The sequence below is a fragment of the Oratosquilla oratoria genome, chromosome 6 (assembly GCF_046742065.1).
Source record: "Oratosquilla oratoria isolate Oo_2021 chromosome 6, ASM4674206v1, whole genome shotgun sequence".
Taxonomy (NCBI): domain Eukaryota; kingdom Metazoa; phylum Arthropoda; class Malacostraca; order Stomatopoda; family Squillidae; genus Oratosquilla; species Oratosquilla oratoria.
This window is the reverse complement of record NC_134782.1, coordinates 67,324,921-67,345,415: the sequence shown is the minus strand read 5'-3', so window position 1 is coordinate 67,345,415 and position 20,495 is coordinate 67,324,921. Positions and strand designations below refer to the sequence as shown.

Sequence of the window (20,495 nt, the reverse complement as noted above, 5' to 3'; positions counted from 1 at the left end):
TAAACAAGATAATGGAAGATGGAGGAAGAATAGTTATGATGGGCGACTTTAATTGCAAAGTAATCTGCTGGGAAGAAATGACAGTAAAGGGTGGAGACGGCTCATGGGGAAACGCTCTACTTGAGATGGTTACTGACCATACAATGACACAATGGATACAGGAGAACACTAGGTATAGAAATGAAGAAGAGCCATCGAGACTAGACCTAATAATTACATCTGAACCTAGAATAGTGGACAAAATTGAATATAAAACACCAATAAGTAAAAGTGACCACATATTGATTGAACTGGAACTTAATGAAGAAAAATATATGAAAAGAAATGAACAATATAGAAAAGGAAGAATGATGTATGAAAAAACAAACTTTGATAAAATAAGAGAATTCTTTCAAAAGGAAAACTGGGAAGAAATATACAAAGAAGAAACAACAGTAGAAGAGAAATGGAATATTTTGACAAAAATTTACAAAAAAGGAGTGGAAAAGTATGTCCCAAGACAAAAACAAGGAAAAGAATATGTAAAATGCTGGTACAACAAAAGTTGTAGGGAGTTAAAAGACAAAAGAGACAAAGCCTGGACCAGATGGAAAAAAGACAGAAGACCTGAAAAATGGAAAATATATACCTGTTATAGAAATTAATATGTACAAACGTGCAGAGAGGAAAAGAGAAAATATGAAAAAGATGTCATAGAAAAGTGTAAAGATCAACCAAAACTATTCTACAGATTTGTAAACAATAAACTGAAAAACAAACAAGACTTGGAGAAATTAAGACAAGAGGGAGTTGAATACACTGAGGAAATAGAAATGGCGGAAATTATGAACAAACATTTTAAATCAGTGTTTACAAGGGAGAACATATAACCTGAAGAGAACGAATGGAAAGAGAAAGTCCCCCCTATGGAAGAAATAGAAGTAACAAAGAATGAAATATTAACACACTTGAATAATCTTGATGTCAGAAAATCGCATGGACCAGATGAAATAGCAAACTGGATACTGAAAGAATGCAGGAATGAACTGGCAGACAAAATACATAGCATACTAAACAGTTCCTTGAAAGAAGGAAAAGTTCCAGAAGATTGGAAAAAAGCAAATATAGTACCTATATATAAAGGAGGAAATAAAGAAGAACCTACCAACTATAGACCAGTCTCTCTAACAAGTACAATAGCAAAAATTTGTGAAAGAATTATCAAAAGTAGATGGGTAAAATATTTAGAAAAAAACAATGTGTTAAATCCAAGGCAATTTGGATTCAGACAAGGACGATCATGCGCCACCAATTTAATATGTTTCTATTCAAGGCTAATAGATATAATACAAGAAAGAGATGGATGGGCGGACTGTGCATTTCTAGACCTAAAGAAAGCTTTTGACAAAGTACCGCATAAGAAGTTGCTTAAGAAATTAGAAACTGAAGGAGGAATACAGGGCAAACTACTAAATTGGATGGAAGACTTTTTGCAAGAAAGAAAAATGAGAGTAGTGATAAGAGACCAGCACTCAAAATGGGATGAAGTAATAAGCGGTGTTCCGCAGGGAACAGTTCTGGCCCCAATAATGTTTGCTATATATATTAATGATATGGATGAAGAAATTGAAAGCTATATGAGCTTCTTTGCAGATGATGCAAAACTACTGAAAAGAGTGAACACGGAAGAAGATTGTGAATCACTACAGAGTGATCTAAATAAAGTACAGGAATGGAGTAGGAAGTGGGAGATGGAGTTCAATACAAAAAAGTGTAGTATAATGGAATTTGGAAAAAGTAAAAATAGAATAACAGGATCATATAAATTGGGAGAAGAAGGAATAAAAAAAGTAGAAAATGAGAAGGACCTGGGAGTCATTGTTATGAATAATATGTCACCTGAGAAACATATAAATAAGATTTTTTGAGAAACTTATAATTTAATAAGAACAATCAAAGTTGCATTTACATACCTGGATGAAGAAATGGTGAAGAAAATCCTAATCACCCTGATAAGACCAAGATTGGAATATGCAGCAACGATATGGTCACCAAGTACAAAAAAATGTATAAAAAAAACTTGAAAGAATACAAAGAGCAATTACAAAATTGGCACCAACACTCTCAAAACTATCATATGAAGGGAGACTAGAAAAACTTGAACTACAGACACTAGAGCAAAGAAGAGAGGAGATTTGATAGCTATTTACAGAATCATGAAAGGCATAGAAATTACTGATAGAGAGAATCTGATAAAATGGGATGACAGAAATACAAGAGGACACGGAAAGAAAATAAAAAAAGACAGCTATAGAAGAGATTTGAAAAAGAACAGCTTTCCTCACAGAGTAATAGACAGTTGGAACAAGTTAGATGAGAAAGTGGTGTGTGCAAAAACAATACATGAATTTAAAAATAGTTTAGATAAAATGATATATGAAGACGGGACCCCACGAGCATAGCTCCCCTTCCCGTAAAATACAACTAGGTAAACACACACACACACACACACACACACACACACACACACACACACACACACACACACACACACACACACACACACACACACACACACACACACACACACACCCAACTCCCCGCTCTCGTGGGCGGGGAGTTGGGGGTGTGTGTGTGTGAAAGGTCATAGCATTACCCATAGATCGGACCTACGAGCTCTGAGCTCTCTTCCAGGAGGGAAATAGCTGTCGATCACGAGTCGAACACGTGATCCAAAAGACCAAGTGAATACACACACACACACACACACACACGCGCGCGCGCGCGCGCGCACGTCGGTCGAGGTGACAGCAAAGTTCGGATTCCGGAGTTATCCAAGAATTTCAAGGATCACAACGACAATGAAGTACCTGTGTTGTATTTATAGGGAAGGGGAAAGCTCGTGGTGTAGTGGGAAGGTGATGAAAAAGGAGAAGGGGAGGGATTACTGAGGGAAATGAGGAAGGGGAGGACTTGGTCCAGGAAGCCAGGCGACTTGTAAACAAACGAAGGACGGCTGATGATTTTGAGGAAGAAGGGATTAGCAAAAATGTAAAGATTAGAAATATAGATAAGAGCAGCACAATGGAAGGTGAAGATAATAATTTCCAAGGATTTAATGAGGGGAGGGGGGATACCAACCTCCCCCGATTAGCAAGCCTAGAGGAAAACTTGAGAAAATGACCGAACATTGGGAGAGTAGGTTCGGTAACATAGCAAAGCTTGCGCTGAGAGTTGAAAAATTGGAAGAACTAGAGAAGGCGAACAAAAATCTAACTAAAGAAATAGAAGTATTAAAAAGACAGTTAAAAGAAGTAAAAGATGAGAATGAGGAATTAAAGAGGAATAATAAAGAGAATAAAGAGTCCATAGCAAAAGAAGCACAGGGTTGGAAAAAAATCCGAGAAAACAGCAAAATTGTATTTAATGACATAATAAAATAGCAGATGAAAGAACAAACTGAAGACTCAGTTATTAAAGTAATGAGGCAGAAGGAGAATATAGTAAGAGACTTAGCAGATAAAAAGAAATGTATAATTATATTAGGAATGGAAGAGAACCACAAGAATCAAAGAGGAAAAAGAAAAAGTAAGTAGTATACTAGAATTAGTTCAGGAAGATGAACCTGAAATCGTGAAACAAATTGGAAAGATGTATAAACTAGGGAAATATAGTACAGATAAGACCAGACCAATTAAGATTAAATTCAGGTCACAAACAACAACAGAGAATATCTTAGCAAAAACAGGGAAACTAGCAAACAGTGAACAATATAAAAAGGTATGGATAAAAAGAGAAATTGATAAAGAGGAAAGAGAGGAGGAAAAAATGAAAAGACAAGAAGCTAAAAAAAAAAAAAAAAAAAGAGAACGGAACAGAGTCAGAAAAAGAGAAATTCTATTGGAGAGTAGTGAATATGAAAATAAGGAAATACAACATACTAGAGAAAAACAAAAGGGAAACAGAGAATACAATGGAAGTAGCAGAAAATTAAGAGTGTCTTACACAAATATAGATGGATTAATTAGAGGGTTGAATGAACTGAATGATTATCTGAAGGAAAAAGTAGGGCATGATGCATATAATTATTGGATTAGAAACAGAGAGAGAAAACAAGGGGGTGGAGTTATGTTCCTGACTAAGAAGGATATAAACGTGAGGTGTGTCACATATGGAAAGAATACAGTAGAGATGATTATGATCGAAGTGGAAGACAGAGATAAGAAGAGCAGAAAGTTTGTGATAAATTATGTGCCTCCAAAAACAGCCTCGTGGGAAGAGAGTGAACATAAAAGTATGTTAGAAGACACAAGGATAACATTAAATAAGATAATGGAAGATGGAGGAAAAATAGTTATGATGGGCGACTTTAATTGCAAAGAAGTCTGCTGGGAAGAGATGACAGTAGAGGGTGGAGGCGACTCATAGGGAAATGTTCTACTCGAGATGATTATTGACCATACAATGACACAATGGATTCAAGACTAGACCTAATAATCACATCTGAACCTGAAATAGTGGAAAAGATTGAATATAAGACACCAATAAGTAAAAGTGACCACATATTGATTGAACTGGAACTAAATGAGGAAAAAATATATGAAAAGAAATGAACAATATAGAAAAGGAAGAATGATGTATGAAAAAACAAACTTTGATAAAATAAGAGAATTCTTTCAAAAAGAAAACTTGGAAAGAATATATAAAGAAGAAACAACAGTAGAAGAGAAATGGAATATTTTGACAAAAAATTATCAAAAAGGAGTGGAAAAGTATGTCCCAAGAAAAAAAAAAAAAAAAAAAGAATATGTAAAGTGCTGGTACAACAAAAGTTGTAGGGACTTAAAAGACAAAAGAGATAAAGCTTAGACCAAATTGAAGAAAGACAAAAGACCTGAAAAATTATGAATATGTACATGTGTGCAGAGAGGAAAAGAGAAAATATGAAAAAGATGTCATAGTAAATGTAAAGATCAACCAAAACTATTCTACAGATTTGTAAACAACAAACTGAAAAACAAACAAGTGTTAGAGAAATTAAGACAAGGAGTTGAATACACAGAGGAAATAGAAATGGCAGAAATTATGAACAAGCATTTTAAATCGGTGTTTACAAGGGAGAACATACAATCTGGAGAGATCGAATGGAAAGAGAAAGTCCCCCCTATGAAAGAAATAGAAGTAACAAAGAATGAAATAATGAAACACTTGAGTAATCTTGATGTCAGAAAATCGCATGGACCAGATGAAATAGCAAACTGGATTTTGAAAGAATGCAGGAATGAACTGGCAGACAAAATACATAGCATAATAAACAGTTCCTTAAAAGAAGGAAAAGTTCCAAAAGATTGGAAAAAAGCAAATATAGTACCTATTTATACAGGGGGAAATAAAGAAGACCCTACCAACTATAGACCAGTCTCTCTAACAAGTACAATAGCAAAAATTTGTGAAAGAATTATCAACAGTAGATGGGTAAAGTATTTAGAAAAAAAAAAAAAAAACAGCGTGCTAAATCCAAGGCAATTTGGATTCAGACAAAGACGATCATACGTCACCAATTTAATATGTTTCTATTCAAGGCTAATAGATATAATACAAGAAAGAGATGGATGGGCTGATTGTGCATTTCTAGATCTAAAAAAAGCTTTTGACAAAGTACCACATAAGAAATTGCTTAAGAAATTAGAAACTGAAGGAGGAATACAGGGCAAACTACTTAAATGGATGGAAGACTTTTTGCAAGAAAGAAAAATGAGAGTAGTGATAAAAGACAAACACTAATTGGTTTGAAGTAATAAGTGGTGTTCCACAAGGAACAGTTCTGGCCCCAATAATGTTTGCTATATATATTAATGATATGGATGAAGAAATTGAAAGTTATATGAGCTTCTTTGCAGATGATGCAAAACTGTTAAAAAAAAGTGAACACGGAAGAAGATTGTGAGTCACTACAGAGTGATCTAAATAAAGTATGGGAATGGAGTAAGAAGTGGGAGATGGAGTTCAATACTAAAAAGTGTAGTATAATGAAATTTGGAAAAAGCAAAAAAAGAATAATAGGGTCATATAAATTGGGAGAAGAAGGAATAAAAAAAGTAGAAAATGAGGACCTGGGAGTCATTGTTATGAATAATATGTCACCTGAGAAACATATAGACAAGATTTTTTGAGAAACTTATAATTTAATAAAAACAATCAAAGTGGCATTTACATACCTGGATGAAGAAATGGTGAAGAAAATACTGGTCACTTTGATAAGACCAAGATTGGAATATGCAGCAACGATGTGGTCACCAAGTACAAAAAATGTATAACAAAACTTGAAAGAATACAAAGAGCAATTACAAAATTGGCACCAACACTCTCAAAACTATCATATGAAGGGAGACTAGCAAAACTTGAGCTACAGACACTAGAGCAAAGAAGAGAGAGAGGAGATTTGATAACTATTTACAGAATCATGAAAGGCATAGAAATTATTGGTAGGATCTAATAAAATGGAATGATAGAAATACAAGAGGACACGGAAAGAAAATCAAGAAAGACAGCTACAGAAGAGATCTGAAAAAGAACAGCTTTCCTCACAGAGTAATAGACATTTGGAATAAGTTAGATGAGAAAGTAGTGTGTGCAAAAACAATACATGAATTTAAAAATAGTTTAGATAAAATGAGATATGAAGACGGGACACCAAAAGCATAGCTCCCCTTTCCGTAAAATACAACTAGGTAAATACACACACACACGAATAAATACACGCAAATAGACACACATACACACACACACACACACACACACACACACATACACACTCACACACACATACATACACAAATACACACACACACACACACACACACACACACACACACACACACACACACACACACACACACACACACACACACACACACACACACATACAGACATACATATACACATACATACAAACACACATACATACACACATACATATACACACACATACACACACACACAGACACACACACACACACACACACACACACACACACACACACACACACACACACACACACACACACACACACACACACACACACACACACACACACACACACACACATATATATATATACACACGCACAAATAAACATACACATACATACACGCACACACACACACACACACACACACACACACACACACACACACTTCAACGAATGGACGGCTTAGAAGACGTTCTGAAGAAAAGTGAAGTCTGTGGATCCCAACGCAAAGAGAAGTGCCTAGTGTTTTTGCAGGGTGGGGGGGAAATTGCTCGTGGAGTAGTGGGAACGTAGGGAAAGAGGAAAAGGGGAGGGATTACTGAGGGAAATGGAAGGAAATGAGGAGGGAGTAGACTTTGACCAGCCAGACAAGCGGAAGGTAAACAAAAGACTTAGCGAGGATCAAATGTCTAATAAAAATGTAAAGATTAGAAGTATAGAGAGGAGCAATACAGAAGAAAGTGACGAGAATATGTTCCAGGGATTTAAAGAGGGTGGGGGGGACACAACCCCCCCCCCCCCGACTGATAAGACTAGAGGAGAGAGTTGATAAGGTGATCGAGGACTTGGAGCGTAAGTTAGGTAACGTAGACTCCATTTTTCAAAGAATTGAAAGGTTGGAACAACTAGAGAAGGCTAACAGAAACTTAACTGAAGAAATAGAGGACCTAAAAGACAGTTAGGAAATGTAAAAGAGGAGAATGAGAAATTGAAGAAGAATAGTAATGAAAACAGAGAGAAACTAGCTACAGAAGCTAAAAATTGGAGAATAACTCAAGAAGGGAATAAGGTTTCATTCACTGACATAGTCAAACAGCAATTGAAAGAACATAATGAAGACTCAGTTATTAAAGTGATGAGACAGAAGGAGAATATAGTAAGAGAATTAGCTGACAAAAAGAAATGTATAATTATATTAGGAATGGAAGAGAAACATAACCCAGATAGAACTGCAAGAATCAAGGAGGAAAATGAAAGAGTAAGCAGTTTATTAAAATTAGTCCAGGAAGATGAACCAGAAATTATAAAGGAAATTGAGGAAAAATTCAGACTCGGAAAATATAGTACAGATAAGACCAGACCAATTAAGATTAAATTCAGGTCACAAACAACAGCAGAGAAAATTCTATCCAAGACAGGGAAACTAGCAACAAATGATCAATATAAAAAGGTATGGATAAAAAGAGAAATGAATAAGGAGGAAAGAGAGGCAGAAAAGCAGAAAAGAATTGAAGCTAAGGCAAAAAACGAGAACAGAACGGAGTCAGAGAAAGAGAGATTCTATTGGAGAGTAGTGAACATGAAAATAAAGCAGTTCGACATACTAAAGAAAAACATAAGGGAAACAGAGAATACAATGGAAGTGGCAGAAAACTAAGAGTGTCTTACACAAATATAGATGGATTGATAACAGGATTGAATGAACTGAATGATTATTTGAAAGAAAAAGAACCGGACATAATGGGAATTGTAGAAACAAAATTAAAAGGCCCACTACCACCCAACAGTGTAGGACATGATACATACAATTATTGGATTAGAAACAGAGAGAAAAAACAAGGGGGTGGAGTTATGTTCCTGACTAAGAAGGATATAAACGTGAAAGGTGTCATATATGGAAAGAATACAGTAGAGATGATTATGATAGAAGTGGAAGACCGAGATAAGAAGAGCAGAAAATTTGTGATCAATTATGTGCCTCCGAAAACAGCCTCATGGGAGGAGAGTGAACATAAAAGTATGTTAGAGGACACAAAGATAGCATTAACTAAAATAATGGAAGACGGAGGAAGAATAGTTATGATGGGCGACTTTAATTGCAAAGAAATCTGCTGGGAAGAAATGACAGTAAAGAGTGGTGATGACTCATGGGGAAATGCTCTACTTGAGATGATTACTGACCATTCAATGACACAATGGATACAAGAGAACACTAGGTATAGAAATGAAGAAGAACCATCGAGGCTAGACTTAATAATTACATCTGAACCTAGAATAGTGGACAAGATTGAATATAAAACACCAATAGGTAAAAGTGACCACATATTGATTGAACTGGAACTTAATGAAGAAAAATATATGAAAAGAAATGAACAATATAGAAAAGGAAGAATGATGTATGAAAAAACAAACTTTGATAAAATAAGAGAATTCTTCCAACAAGAAAACTGGGAAGAAATATACAAAGAAGAAACAACAGTGGAAGAGAAATGGAATATTTTGACAAAAATTTACAAAAAAGGAGTGGAAAAGTATGTCCCAAGACAAAAACAAGAAAAAGAATATGTAAAATGCTGGTACAACAAAAGTTGTAGGGAGTTAAAGGACAAAAGAGACAAAGCCTGGAACAGATGGAAAAAAGACAGAAGACCTGAAAAATGGAAAATATATACTGGTTATAGAAATGAATATGTACAAAAGTGCAGAGAGGAAAAAAGAAAATATGAAAAAGATGTTATAGAAAAGTGTAAAGATCAACCAAAACTATTTTACAGATTTGTAAACAATAAACTGAAAAACAAACAAGACTTAGAGAAATTAAGACAAGGAGGAGTTGAATACACTGAGGAAATGGAAATGGCAGAAATTATGAACAAACATTTTAAATCAGTGTTTACAAGGGAAAATATACAACCTGAAGAGATTGAGTGGAAGGAAAAAGTCCCCCCTATGGAAGAAATAGAAGTAACAAAGAATGAAATATTGACACACTTGGGTAATTTTGATGTCAGAAAATCGCATGGGCCAGATGAAATAGCAAACTGGATTCTGAAAGAATGCAGGAATGAACTGGCAGACAAAATACATAGCATAATAAGCAGTTCCTTAAAAGAAGGAAAAGTTCCAGAAGATTGGAAAAAAGCAAATATAGTACCTATATATAAAGGAGGAAATAAAGAAGAACCTACCAACTATAGACCAGTCTCTCTAACAAGTACAATAGCAAAAATATGTGAAAGAATTATCAAAAGTAGATGGGTAAAATACTTGGAAAAAAACAACGTACTAAATCCAAGGCAATTTGGATTCAGACAAGGACGATCATGCGTCACCAATTTAATATGTTTCTATTCAAGGCTAATAGATATAATACAAGAAAGAGATGGATGGGCTGATTGTGCATTTCTAGACCTAAAAAAAGCTTTTGACAAAGTACCACATAAGAAGTTGCTTAAGAAATTAGAATATGAAGGAGGAATACAAGGTAAATTGCTAAATTGGATGGAAGACTTTTTGCAAGAAAGAAAAATGAGAGTAGTGATAAGAGATCAGCACTCAAAATGGAATGAAGTAATAAGCGGTGTCCCGCAGGGAACAGTTCTGGCCCCAATAATGTTTGCTATATATATTAATGATATGGATGAAGGAATTGAAAGCTATATGAGCTTCTTTGCAGATGATGCAAAATTACTGAAAAGAGTGAAAACTGAAGAAGATTGTGAATCACTACAGAGAGATCTAAATAAAGTACAAGAATGGAGTAGGAAGTGGGAGATGGAGTTCAATACAAAAAAGTGTAGTATAATGGAATTTGGAAAAAGCAAAAACAGAATAACAGGATCATACAATTTGGGAAAAGAAGGAATAAAAAAAGTAGAAAATGAGAAGGACCTGGGAGTCATTGTTATGAATAATATGTCACCTGAGAAACATATAAATAAGATTTTTGGAGAAACTTATAATTTAATAAGAACAATCAAAGTGGCATTTACATACCTGGATGAAGAAATGGTGAGGAAAATCCTAATCACCCTGATAAGACCAAGATTGGAATATGCAGCAACGATATGGTCACCAAGTACAAAAAAATGTATAAAAAAACTTGAAAGAATACAAAGAGCAATTACAAAACTGGCACCAACACTCTCAAAACTATCATATGAAGAGAGACTACAAAAACTTAAACTACAGACACTAGAGCAAAGAAGAGAGAGAGGAGATTTGATAGCTATTTACAGAATCATGAAAGGCATAGAAATTACTGATAGAGAGAATCTGATAAAATGGGATGACAGAAATACAAGAGGACACGGAAAGAAAATAAAAAAAGACAGCTATAGAAGAGATTTTAAAAAGAACAGCTTTCCTCACAGAGCAATAGACAGTTGGAACAAGTTAGATGAGAAAGTGGTGTGTGCAAAAACAATACATGAATTTAAAAATAGTTTAGATAAAATGAGATATGAAGACGGGACCCCACGAGCATAGCTCCCCTTCCCGTAAAATACAACTAGGTACAACTAGGTAAATACACACACACACACACACACACACACACACACACACACACACACACACACACACACACACATATATATATATATATACACACGCACAAATAAACATACACACACATACACGCACACACACACACACACACACACACACACACACACACACACACACACACACACACACACACACACACACACACACACACACTCACACACACACACACTCACAAATACACAAGAACATAAGAATGAAGGAAACTGCAAGAGACCATAAGGCCTACACTAGGCAGTTCCATGTCCCTTACCACCTGTCTTCCCTATCCATAAATTTATCTAGTATTAAAACAACGATAGTTTCAGTTCTCACTACATGGTTACTAAGTATATTCCATTCGTTAACCATTCTGTTCGTAAACTAATTCTTGCCTATTCCTTTCTTAAACCTAAATTTACACAATTGAAATTCATTACTACGAACCCTGTCCTACTGTCTTAACATGAAGACTTTGCTTGCGTCACCCTTGTTAAAGCCCTTGACCCTTTTAAATACCTCTATTAGATCACCCCGCACACTGCGTCTTTCCAGGTGCCTAAGCGTAGGGTAAACTTTTAAGCCCTTGTATCATTTTGGCCATTTTCTTCTGTACTGATTCTAGTGAATTAATATTCATTCTATAGGACGGAGACCAAAACTGTACCGCATAGTCAAGGATGGGTTTGACTATCGCCAAAGGTTAATGATTATCTCTGCGTTTTTGTTTGTTACTGTTCTAGCAAGAAATCCATACGCCCTGTTAGCTCAATTCCTGGCACTAATGAACTGTTTCCTAGATTTAAGGTTCGGAATAACTAACACTCCTAAGTCCTTTTCACATTCTATTTTCTATAATATGGCGTTAACTGGGTTGTGTGATCCTACGTTTAACACACTACGCTGAGATAATAAAGTCTATTTGTCATTTTTCCGAACTTGCAAACAATTCAATAAAATCCTCCTGCAGTATCCCAGCATCTTTCTACGATCTGATATAGCGTCCTATTTTAGTGTTACCCGCAAACTTACTAACATCACTACTAATCCCACTGTCCAAGTCGTTTATATACATAATGCACAATAAGTAGCCCAAAACTGAACCATGGGGAACTCCATTAGTAATACTATCCCCCACCCCCACACACATACTCACATACGCACACACGTGCACACATACATACATACACACACAACAACACCACCAAAGGTCCTTTTTTTCCTTCATAAGGGGTGTGGCAGAATAAAAACACACCCCATCTTCGTACACGTTAAAACCCACTTAACATCCCTCACCCATTCAACATGCTGTAGCACACGTGGATAAAGAGGGAAGTCCATTGAAGACGATAAAATGTTCCTACCTGGGTAACAACGCATGTCTGAGGGTCGGGAATGGAAAGAGTGGTTGGTTTGTGTTTAAGGTGTGTCAGGGTTGTGTAAGGTCACCATGTTTGTTCAACATATACTGTATATGGACAGGGTGGTAAGGGAGGTGAAAATGAGGGTGCTAGGCTAGGTTTGGAGTTGGTTTTGCATTTTTTTTGTGTGCGTTTGAGTAACGATGAAGACAAATGCATTAAACCAAGAGGAAGTAGATTTGTGACTAAGGGACGTCTTGCCTTGCAGCCCACACCCGCCACGTGATCCATCCCCATGACGCCCTCAACCTGACGGACCTCGACTTCGAGGGAGTGCCCCAGACACAACCGGACCTTATTGCTTACATCCGGCAACTGCACCTCCGGGCGCCGCCCCTGCACGGACCCTTCTACACCCTTCATCACCCGGATACCACGGATCACTCCCAGAACGGGCAGAGTCTCCGGGTTGCCCAGATTTTGAAGGGCAAGGTGAGACCGGGGACCACTGGTAGTCCATGTTTGTTTACAAATTTCCGCAGCATTTGTACGCATGAATATATTTCAGAAAAATAACTAAACATAAAATTTTGGTTATATATAGTCAAACTGATTGATGATATATTAAGAACTTAAGAACATAAGAATGAAGGAGACTGCAAGAGACCATAAGGCCTACACTAGGGAGCTCCGTATCCATCACCACCTGTCATCCCCATCCATAAAATTGTCTAATCGTTTCTTAAAACAACTGATAGTTTCAGCGCTTACTACATGGTTACTAAGTGTATTCCATTCGTCGACCACCCTATTAGTAAACCAATTCTTGCCTATTTTCTTCTTAAATCTAAATTTGTCCAGTTTATAACCATTATTGCAAGTCCTGCCTTGTTGTTTTAATATGATGACCTTGTTTGCATCACCCTTGTTAAAGCCTTTGATCCACTTGAAGACCTCTATTAGATCACCCCGCACTCTGCGTCTTTCCAGAAAGTGTAAGTTAAGGTGCCTAAGCCTCTCTTCGTAAGGCAAATTTCTGAGTCCATGCATCATTTTGGTCATTCTTCTCTGTACTGATTCTAGTGAATTGAGCTCCATTCTGTAGGACAGAGACCAAAACTGTACCGCATAGTCAAGGATGGGTCTAACTATCGCTAGATAGAGTTTAATAATTACCTCTGCACTTCTATTCATTACCGTCCTAGCAATGAAACCTAATGCTCTGTTAGCTTTATTCCTGGCGCTAATGCACTGTTTCCTGGTTTTAAGGTCCGGACTTACTAGACTTCCCAAGTCTCTCTCGCACTCAGTTAGGTGGGAACATAAAAAACAAAGTTTGATATGTGCAATAAGTTATGTAGTAGCCATAGTAAATGTAGTAGCCTTCTTCCTTCCTCCTTTGCACGAAACCATTGTCGCCCGTTGAAAAAAAAAATTACCATGATGCTGCTTGGTCATACACAGAGAAATATTTTGCAAACTCTTAGAATGTATTCATAATGCATTTTTACCAGAAGAGAAAGGCTTGGTCCCGTCCTCCCGAAAAAAAAAAAAAAAAAAAAATATATATATATATAAACATATATATATATATATACATATATATATAAACATATATAATATATATATATATATATATATATATATAAAGATAACGAATATACACATATATAATATATATATATATACACACAAACACACTCACACACACACACACACACACACACACACACACACACACACACACACACACACACACACACACACATATATATATATTTGATTATCTAACTAATTATTTTAACTAATTATTCCATTTATTTATTTATTCGTGTATTCATATATTTATTCATATAATCATCCAGTTTATTTCGTTATTTTTATTTATTTATTCATTTGTTTATCCAATAATTTAGTTTGTTATTTTGCTTATTTATTTACTTATTTGATTATAATCTTTATTCTTGTGTTTGTTTTTACCAGCGGGGCGGGTTCTTTGTGGAGGCAGGCGCGTACAACGGAGAGGACCTGTCCAACACGCTCTACCTGGAGAGGCAGCTCGGCTGGACGGGTCTCCTGGTTGAGCCGGACCCGTGGAACTTCTACTACCTCAGGAACCGACGACGGAGAGTCCACTCCATCCACGCCTGCCTCTCGCCCAACCCCTACCCTCGGGAGGTCACCTTCAGGTAACGACAGGCTCTCCTCTCGAGTTCGGTAACATGGACTTCGGGGAAGAATGTTCGATTTGTCTGAAGTTTTGTGGTTTTGTTTTATTTATTCATTTTATTCTCATTCTAAGTCTGGGTTATTTGGAGGGTTTGCCTTTTGCTTGTTCGATGATTTTTTCTACCCCTCTGACAAGAGGATGGTGTGTTGTTAGAATGTATAAGATTTTATTTTTAGATATCAGGCGCTTTCATTCAGGTCTTTTGAGTGGATAGAGGGTCTCTGCAGAAGGAGAGGTACCATGCGAAAACAGAGTTTTTTAGCGTTGCACTCGAAGAAGCAGGGAAAAAAAGGGAGGAATGCCAACAGAAATCCATAAGGCTGGCTTTATTCATTGTACCCGTTTGTAACTTAGCTGACGCCTCTTTGCTCCCTCAGCGGGGAACTCGAAGTAACGGGAAAAAAGGGAGGAATGTCAACAGAAATCCATAAGGCTGGGTTTATTCATTGTACCCCTTTGTAACTTAGCTGACGCCTCTTTGCACCCTCAGCGGGGAACTCGAAGGAACGGGGGAAAAGGGAGAATGTGAACAGAAACCCATAAGGTATGTTTTACTCATTTTACTTCTTTGTAACTTAGCTGACGCCTCTTCGCATCCCCTCCTGCAGGCAGAGTGATACCATGGGCCACATCCTGCAACCGGAGGAGGGCGGCCGGGGGCTCCTGACGAGGGTCAAGTGCTTCCCACTCTACTCGCTCCTGCTGGCGCTCAACGCCTCCTCCATCGACTTCCTCTCCCTGGACATCGAGGGCGCCGAAATCCAGGTCAGGTGAAGAAGAAGAAGCAGAAGAAGAAGAAGAGAGTCTTGGATGCATAATAGGCGTTTCCTCCTCCTCCTCCTCCTCCTCCACCTCCAATCTTCCTCCTCCTCTTCTTCTTCCTCCACCTCCTCATCTTCCTCCTTCTCCTCCTCCTCTCCTTCTTTTTCCAATTCCTCATCTTCTCTCATCTCCTTGTTATTTTCCTACTTTTCTTTCACCTCTTCCTCCCCCTCTGCTTCCTCCTCATCCTTCTCCACCTCCTCCTCCTCCTCCTCCTCCTGCCTCTTCTTGTTCTTCCACCTCCTCTTCCATCGCTTCTTCGTAATTCTCCTCCTCTTTCTCTTCCTCCTCTTTTTCATCTTCCTCTTCCACCTCCTCCTCTTCTTCTGCCTCTTCGTCATTCTCCTCCTCCTCCTCCTCTTTCACATACTTTTCAATCACCGTTTTCTTTACATTCTTCCTCCTCCTTCTTCTTCACTTCCTTTTCCTCCCTCTTCCATTCCTGTCCCTCTTCTTCCTCCTCCTCCTCCTCCTTCTGTTCCATCTCCTGATCCACCTCCTCCTTCTCCACTCCCCTCCTCCTCCTCCTCATCATCATGTTCCATCTCTTGCTCCACAACCTTCTCCTTCTCCTCTTCCTCCTGCTCCATCTCTTCCTCTAACTTCTCCTCATTTTCCTGTTTTTCCTTCTCCTCCTCCTCCTCCTCCTCCTCTTCCTGCTTCTCCTCCTCCTCCTCTTCCTGCTTCTTCTCCTCCTTCTCTTTCTTCTATTCCTTCACCTCCCTTTTCTCCTTCTCCTCCTCCTCCTTCTCCTCCTCCTCCTCCTCCTCCTCTTCCTGCTTCTTTTCCTCCTCCTCCTCCTCCTCCTCCTCCTCCTCCTTCTCCTCCTCCTCCTTCTCCTCCTTCTCCTCCTTCTCCTCCTTCTCCTTCTCCTTCGCCTCCTCCTCCTGTTCCTCCTGTTCCTCCTCCTCCTCCTCCTGTTCCTCCTGCTTCTTTTCCTCCTCTCCTACTTCCCATTATTCTTCCACATCTCCCCTCTCATCCTTCTTCCGCTCCTCCTCTTCTTCCTCCTCCTCCTCACCTTTCTACTCCTCATCTTCCTTCTCCTTCTCCTCCTCCTCTTCCTCCTCCTCGTCCACCTCTTCCTCTTCCACCTCCTCCTCCTCCTCCTCAACGTCCTCCTCTTCATCTTCTTCCTCCTCCTCCTCTTCTTTATTTTCCACTTCCTTTTTCTCTTTTTTCCTCTAACTCATTTTTTCCTCCTAGTTTCCCCCACTCCTCCTCCTCCTCCTCCTCCTCTTCTCTCAATTCCTATTTTTCTTCCTCCTCTTAGATATTCTTCCTCCTCCTTCTCCTCTCCTCCTCCTCCCCACCTTATCCTCTTATTTTTCATTTTATTCTTTTTCGTTGAGCTTTGCTTCCTCTTTTAGTCTCTACATGACAGATTACTGAGTCACTTTTCAATCTAACAGAAGTGTATTTCATATTGAGAGTAGCTAAAATAAAGTATTTTTTAAAGAAACACACACACACACACACACACACACACACACACACACACACACACACACACACACACACACACACACACACACACACACACACACACACACACACACATACAAACATACACCCCCCACAGATATATATATACATTTATAATATATATATATATATATATATACATAAAGTCTGTTAAAAAATACGCGGACTGTTTGAATTGCGCGGCTCCAGTTGGTTCCAGGGGAGTCAGCTTGGTGTCGCTAGGTTCGCACAGATTAGCTGATTACGACACCATTTCCCGATTGCAGATATTCATTTGTGTATTAGCTAAGCGGTTTTTAGTGAAGTGCGATTTCTTCGTTTGGCAAATTTCAGAATGAATGACGTGAAGGAGCAACGACTTGCTGTGAAATTTTGTGTTAAACTTGGAAAATCTGCGACTGAAACTTTTGATATGCGTAACACGACTTACGGTGATGTTGCTATGAAGCATACGGTATGTTTCAAGTGGCATGAGCGTTTTAAGGTTGGTCGATAATCCGTTGAAGATGATGAGCGTCCTGGACGTCCTTCCACGTCAACCGACGACCCACGCGTCGACAAAATCAACACCCTGGCGTGAGCAAATCGACGTCTGACTGTCAGGGAGCTTGCTGAAGAGTGTGGGATATCAATTGGATCTTGTTACGATATTTTGACAAAAAGATTGAAGATGCATCGCGTTGCTGCGAAATTTGTGCCACGCCTGATGACGGACGAACAAAAAGCCCATCGCGTCCAGGTTTGTCAAGAACTGCTTGATTGTTCAAAGATGAAAACTTCTTGTCCAGGATCATAACAGGTGATGAATCGTGGGTTTATGGTTTTGACATTGAAACGAAGGTCCAATCGTCCCAGTGGGTGAGTGAAACATCTCCTAGACCCAAAAAACCTCGACAAGTTCGATCCAAGGTCAAGGTGATGCTGACAGTTTTCTTCGATGCTAAGGGTGTTGTTCACCACCAGTACCTCCCCGATGGCTCCACAGTGAACCAGACTTAATATACTGAAGTTCTGAAACGTCTGACGGACGCCATCCGTCGCAAAAGGCCAGAAATGTGGAGAAGTGGCGACTAGTTTTTCCATCACGACAACGCTCCAGCCCATTCAACCCTCAGAACCTGTGAGTTTTTGGCCAAACACTCGATCACTGTTCTTCCCCACCCCCCTACTCACCTGACCTTGCTCCTTGTGATATTTTCTTGTTCCCCAAACTCAAAAGACCCTTCAAAGGAAGAAGATTTGAGACGATTCCCGAGATTAAGACAAATACGACGAAGGAGCTGAAGGACATTACAAAAGAAGCATACCATGACCGTTTCAATAAGTGGAAACACCGTTGGGATAAGTGCGTGCGTTGGGGAGGAGAGTACTTTGAAGGGGACCCAGATCTGTAACTTCTAAATAAAGTACATTTTGTTGTATGACGTCAGTCCACGTATTTTTTCTAACAGACCATATATATATATATATGTATATATATATATATATATATATGTATATATATATATATATATATGTATATATATATATGTATATATATTATATATATATGTATATATATATATATATCAAATATATATATATATATATATTTATATATATATATGTAAGAGGAGTAGAGGGATGTCGGGATGTCTTCATAGATATATATATTTACATAGATATATATATATATGTATATATATATATATCACACACACACACACACACACACACACACACACACACACACACACACACACACACACACACACACACGCACATACACATTTATATTTATATATATATATATATATATATATATGTATATATATACATATATATTATATATATACATATATATACATATATATATATATCACACACACACATACACACACACACACACACACACACACACACACACACACACACACACACACACACACACATATATATATATATATATATATATATATATATATATATATATATTATATATATATATACATATGTATGTATATATATATATATATATATATATATATATATATATATATATATAGACACCAAGAGAAATCGTTTAATTCATTAAACAAGCAATTGATACAATTAAAGTGCTTATAAATGGTCACAATGTGAATAACTAATACTTGATTGACATCCCCTTTGCTTTTTTCAATGCAAGGACCCTTCTAGGCATGCTAGTGATTAGTTCACGAATATCATCTTGAGGGATTTCTCGCCATGTTTCCCCTAGTAATCCTAAGAGTTCGGGCTTTGAAGATGGCTTCCTATTCTCTCTCTCTCTCTCTCTCTCTCTCTCTCTCTCTCAAGACGTTCGTCTCTCTTCTTCAGGTTCTCCAGACGCTGCCCTGGTCGAAGGTCCAGATCGACGTGGTGTGCGTCGAGTACAAGCACGTCCCCGAGGGAGCGCTGGCCCTCAAGGTCTTCCTCCAGTCCAAGGGCTACCTCCTCGTAGACGCCCTTGGGGACGACTACATCTTCGTCAGGAAGGAACTGGTGAAAGAAGACCTCGTGAGTGTTGCAGAAGCAAGAGGAGGAGGAGGAGGAGAGAAAGGTAATAAAGGGGTTGGAGGAGGAGAAGGGGGAGGAGGAGAGAGTGTGCTGGAAGGACGCAGGATAACTGGAGGAGAAGGAATGGGAGGGGAGAAAGGAAGAGAAGGAGGAGGAGGAGGAGGAGGTGCTGCTGGGTCTAAGATAACGGCTGGATTGTAGCGCGCGCGCGTGTGTGAGCGAATTCTCACATCGAGGGTGTTCATGTAAATATTTATGTACTGCGTGATTGAGTGCGTGTATTTCCATGCGTGTTAATATATGTGTACATGGGAGTGATACTATGTGCGTGTATGTGTGTATAGGCATATATGTATATATATATATATATATATATATATATGTATATATATATATACATGTATATATATATAATATGTATATATATATAATATGTATATATATATATTATATATATATATATATATGTACATATAGATACACACACACACATATATGGATATATATAGGTATATATACACATACATATATATACATATGTATATATATACACATATATATATGTATATATATATATATATATATATATAGATATATTTGAAATGTGCCTACATGCTTTTTATGTATATTTATTTGTTAAATATATCTTTGATTCCCTGTTAGTTAATTCTCTTGTTAATTAGTGTTAATATTTGACAGAACATAAGTTCCATATGAACTGTATTCTAGAATATTCGCCTACATTTCCTTGACGCCACCTGTCTTCAAAGGAAGGAATGACGTCATAGTGTGTGACGTGTTTGT

At 37.8% G+C, this 20,495-nt stretch overlaps 1 protein-coding gene across 2 annotated transcripts in view; it reads left to right on the top strand.

The window, feature by feature from the left end:
• Positions 1-20,042, top strand: part of LOC143026557 (protein Star-like) — a 24,536-nt gene extending 4,494 nt beyond the window's left edge. The window contains exons 3-6 of one of the 2 annotated variants that reach the window (XM_076187139.1): positions 12,906-13,129; positions 14,621-14,826; positions 15,476-15,632; positions 19,512-20,042. In XM_076187139.1, coding sequence (XP_076043254.1) covers positions 12,906-13,129; positions 14,621-14,826; positions 15,476-15,632; positions 19,512-19,892 — 968 coding nt within the window. In that variant the 3' untranslated portion in view covers positions 19,893-20,042. Of the gene's footprint in view, positions 1-12,905; positions 13,130-14,620; positions 14,827-15,475; positions 15,638-19,511 lie in introns of both variants that reach the window. The other variant, XM_076187140.1, reaches the window with a different exon arrangement.
• The last annotated feature ends 453 nt before the right edge of the window (positions 20,043-20,495 follow it).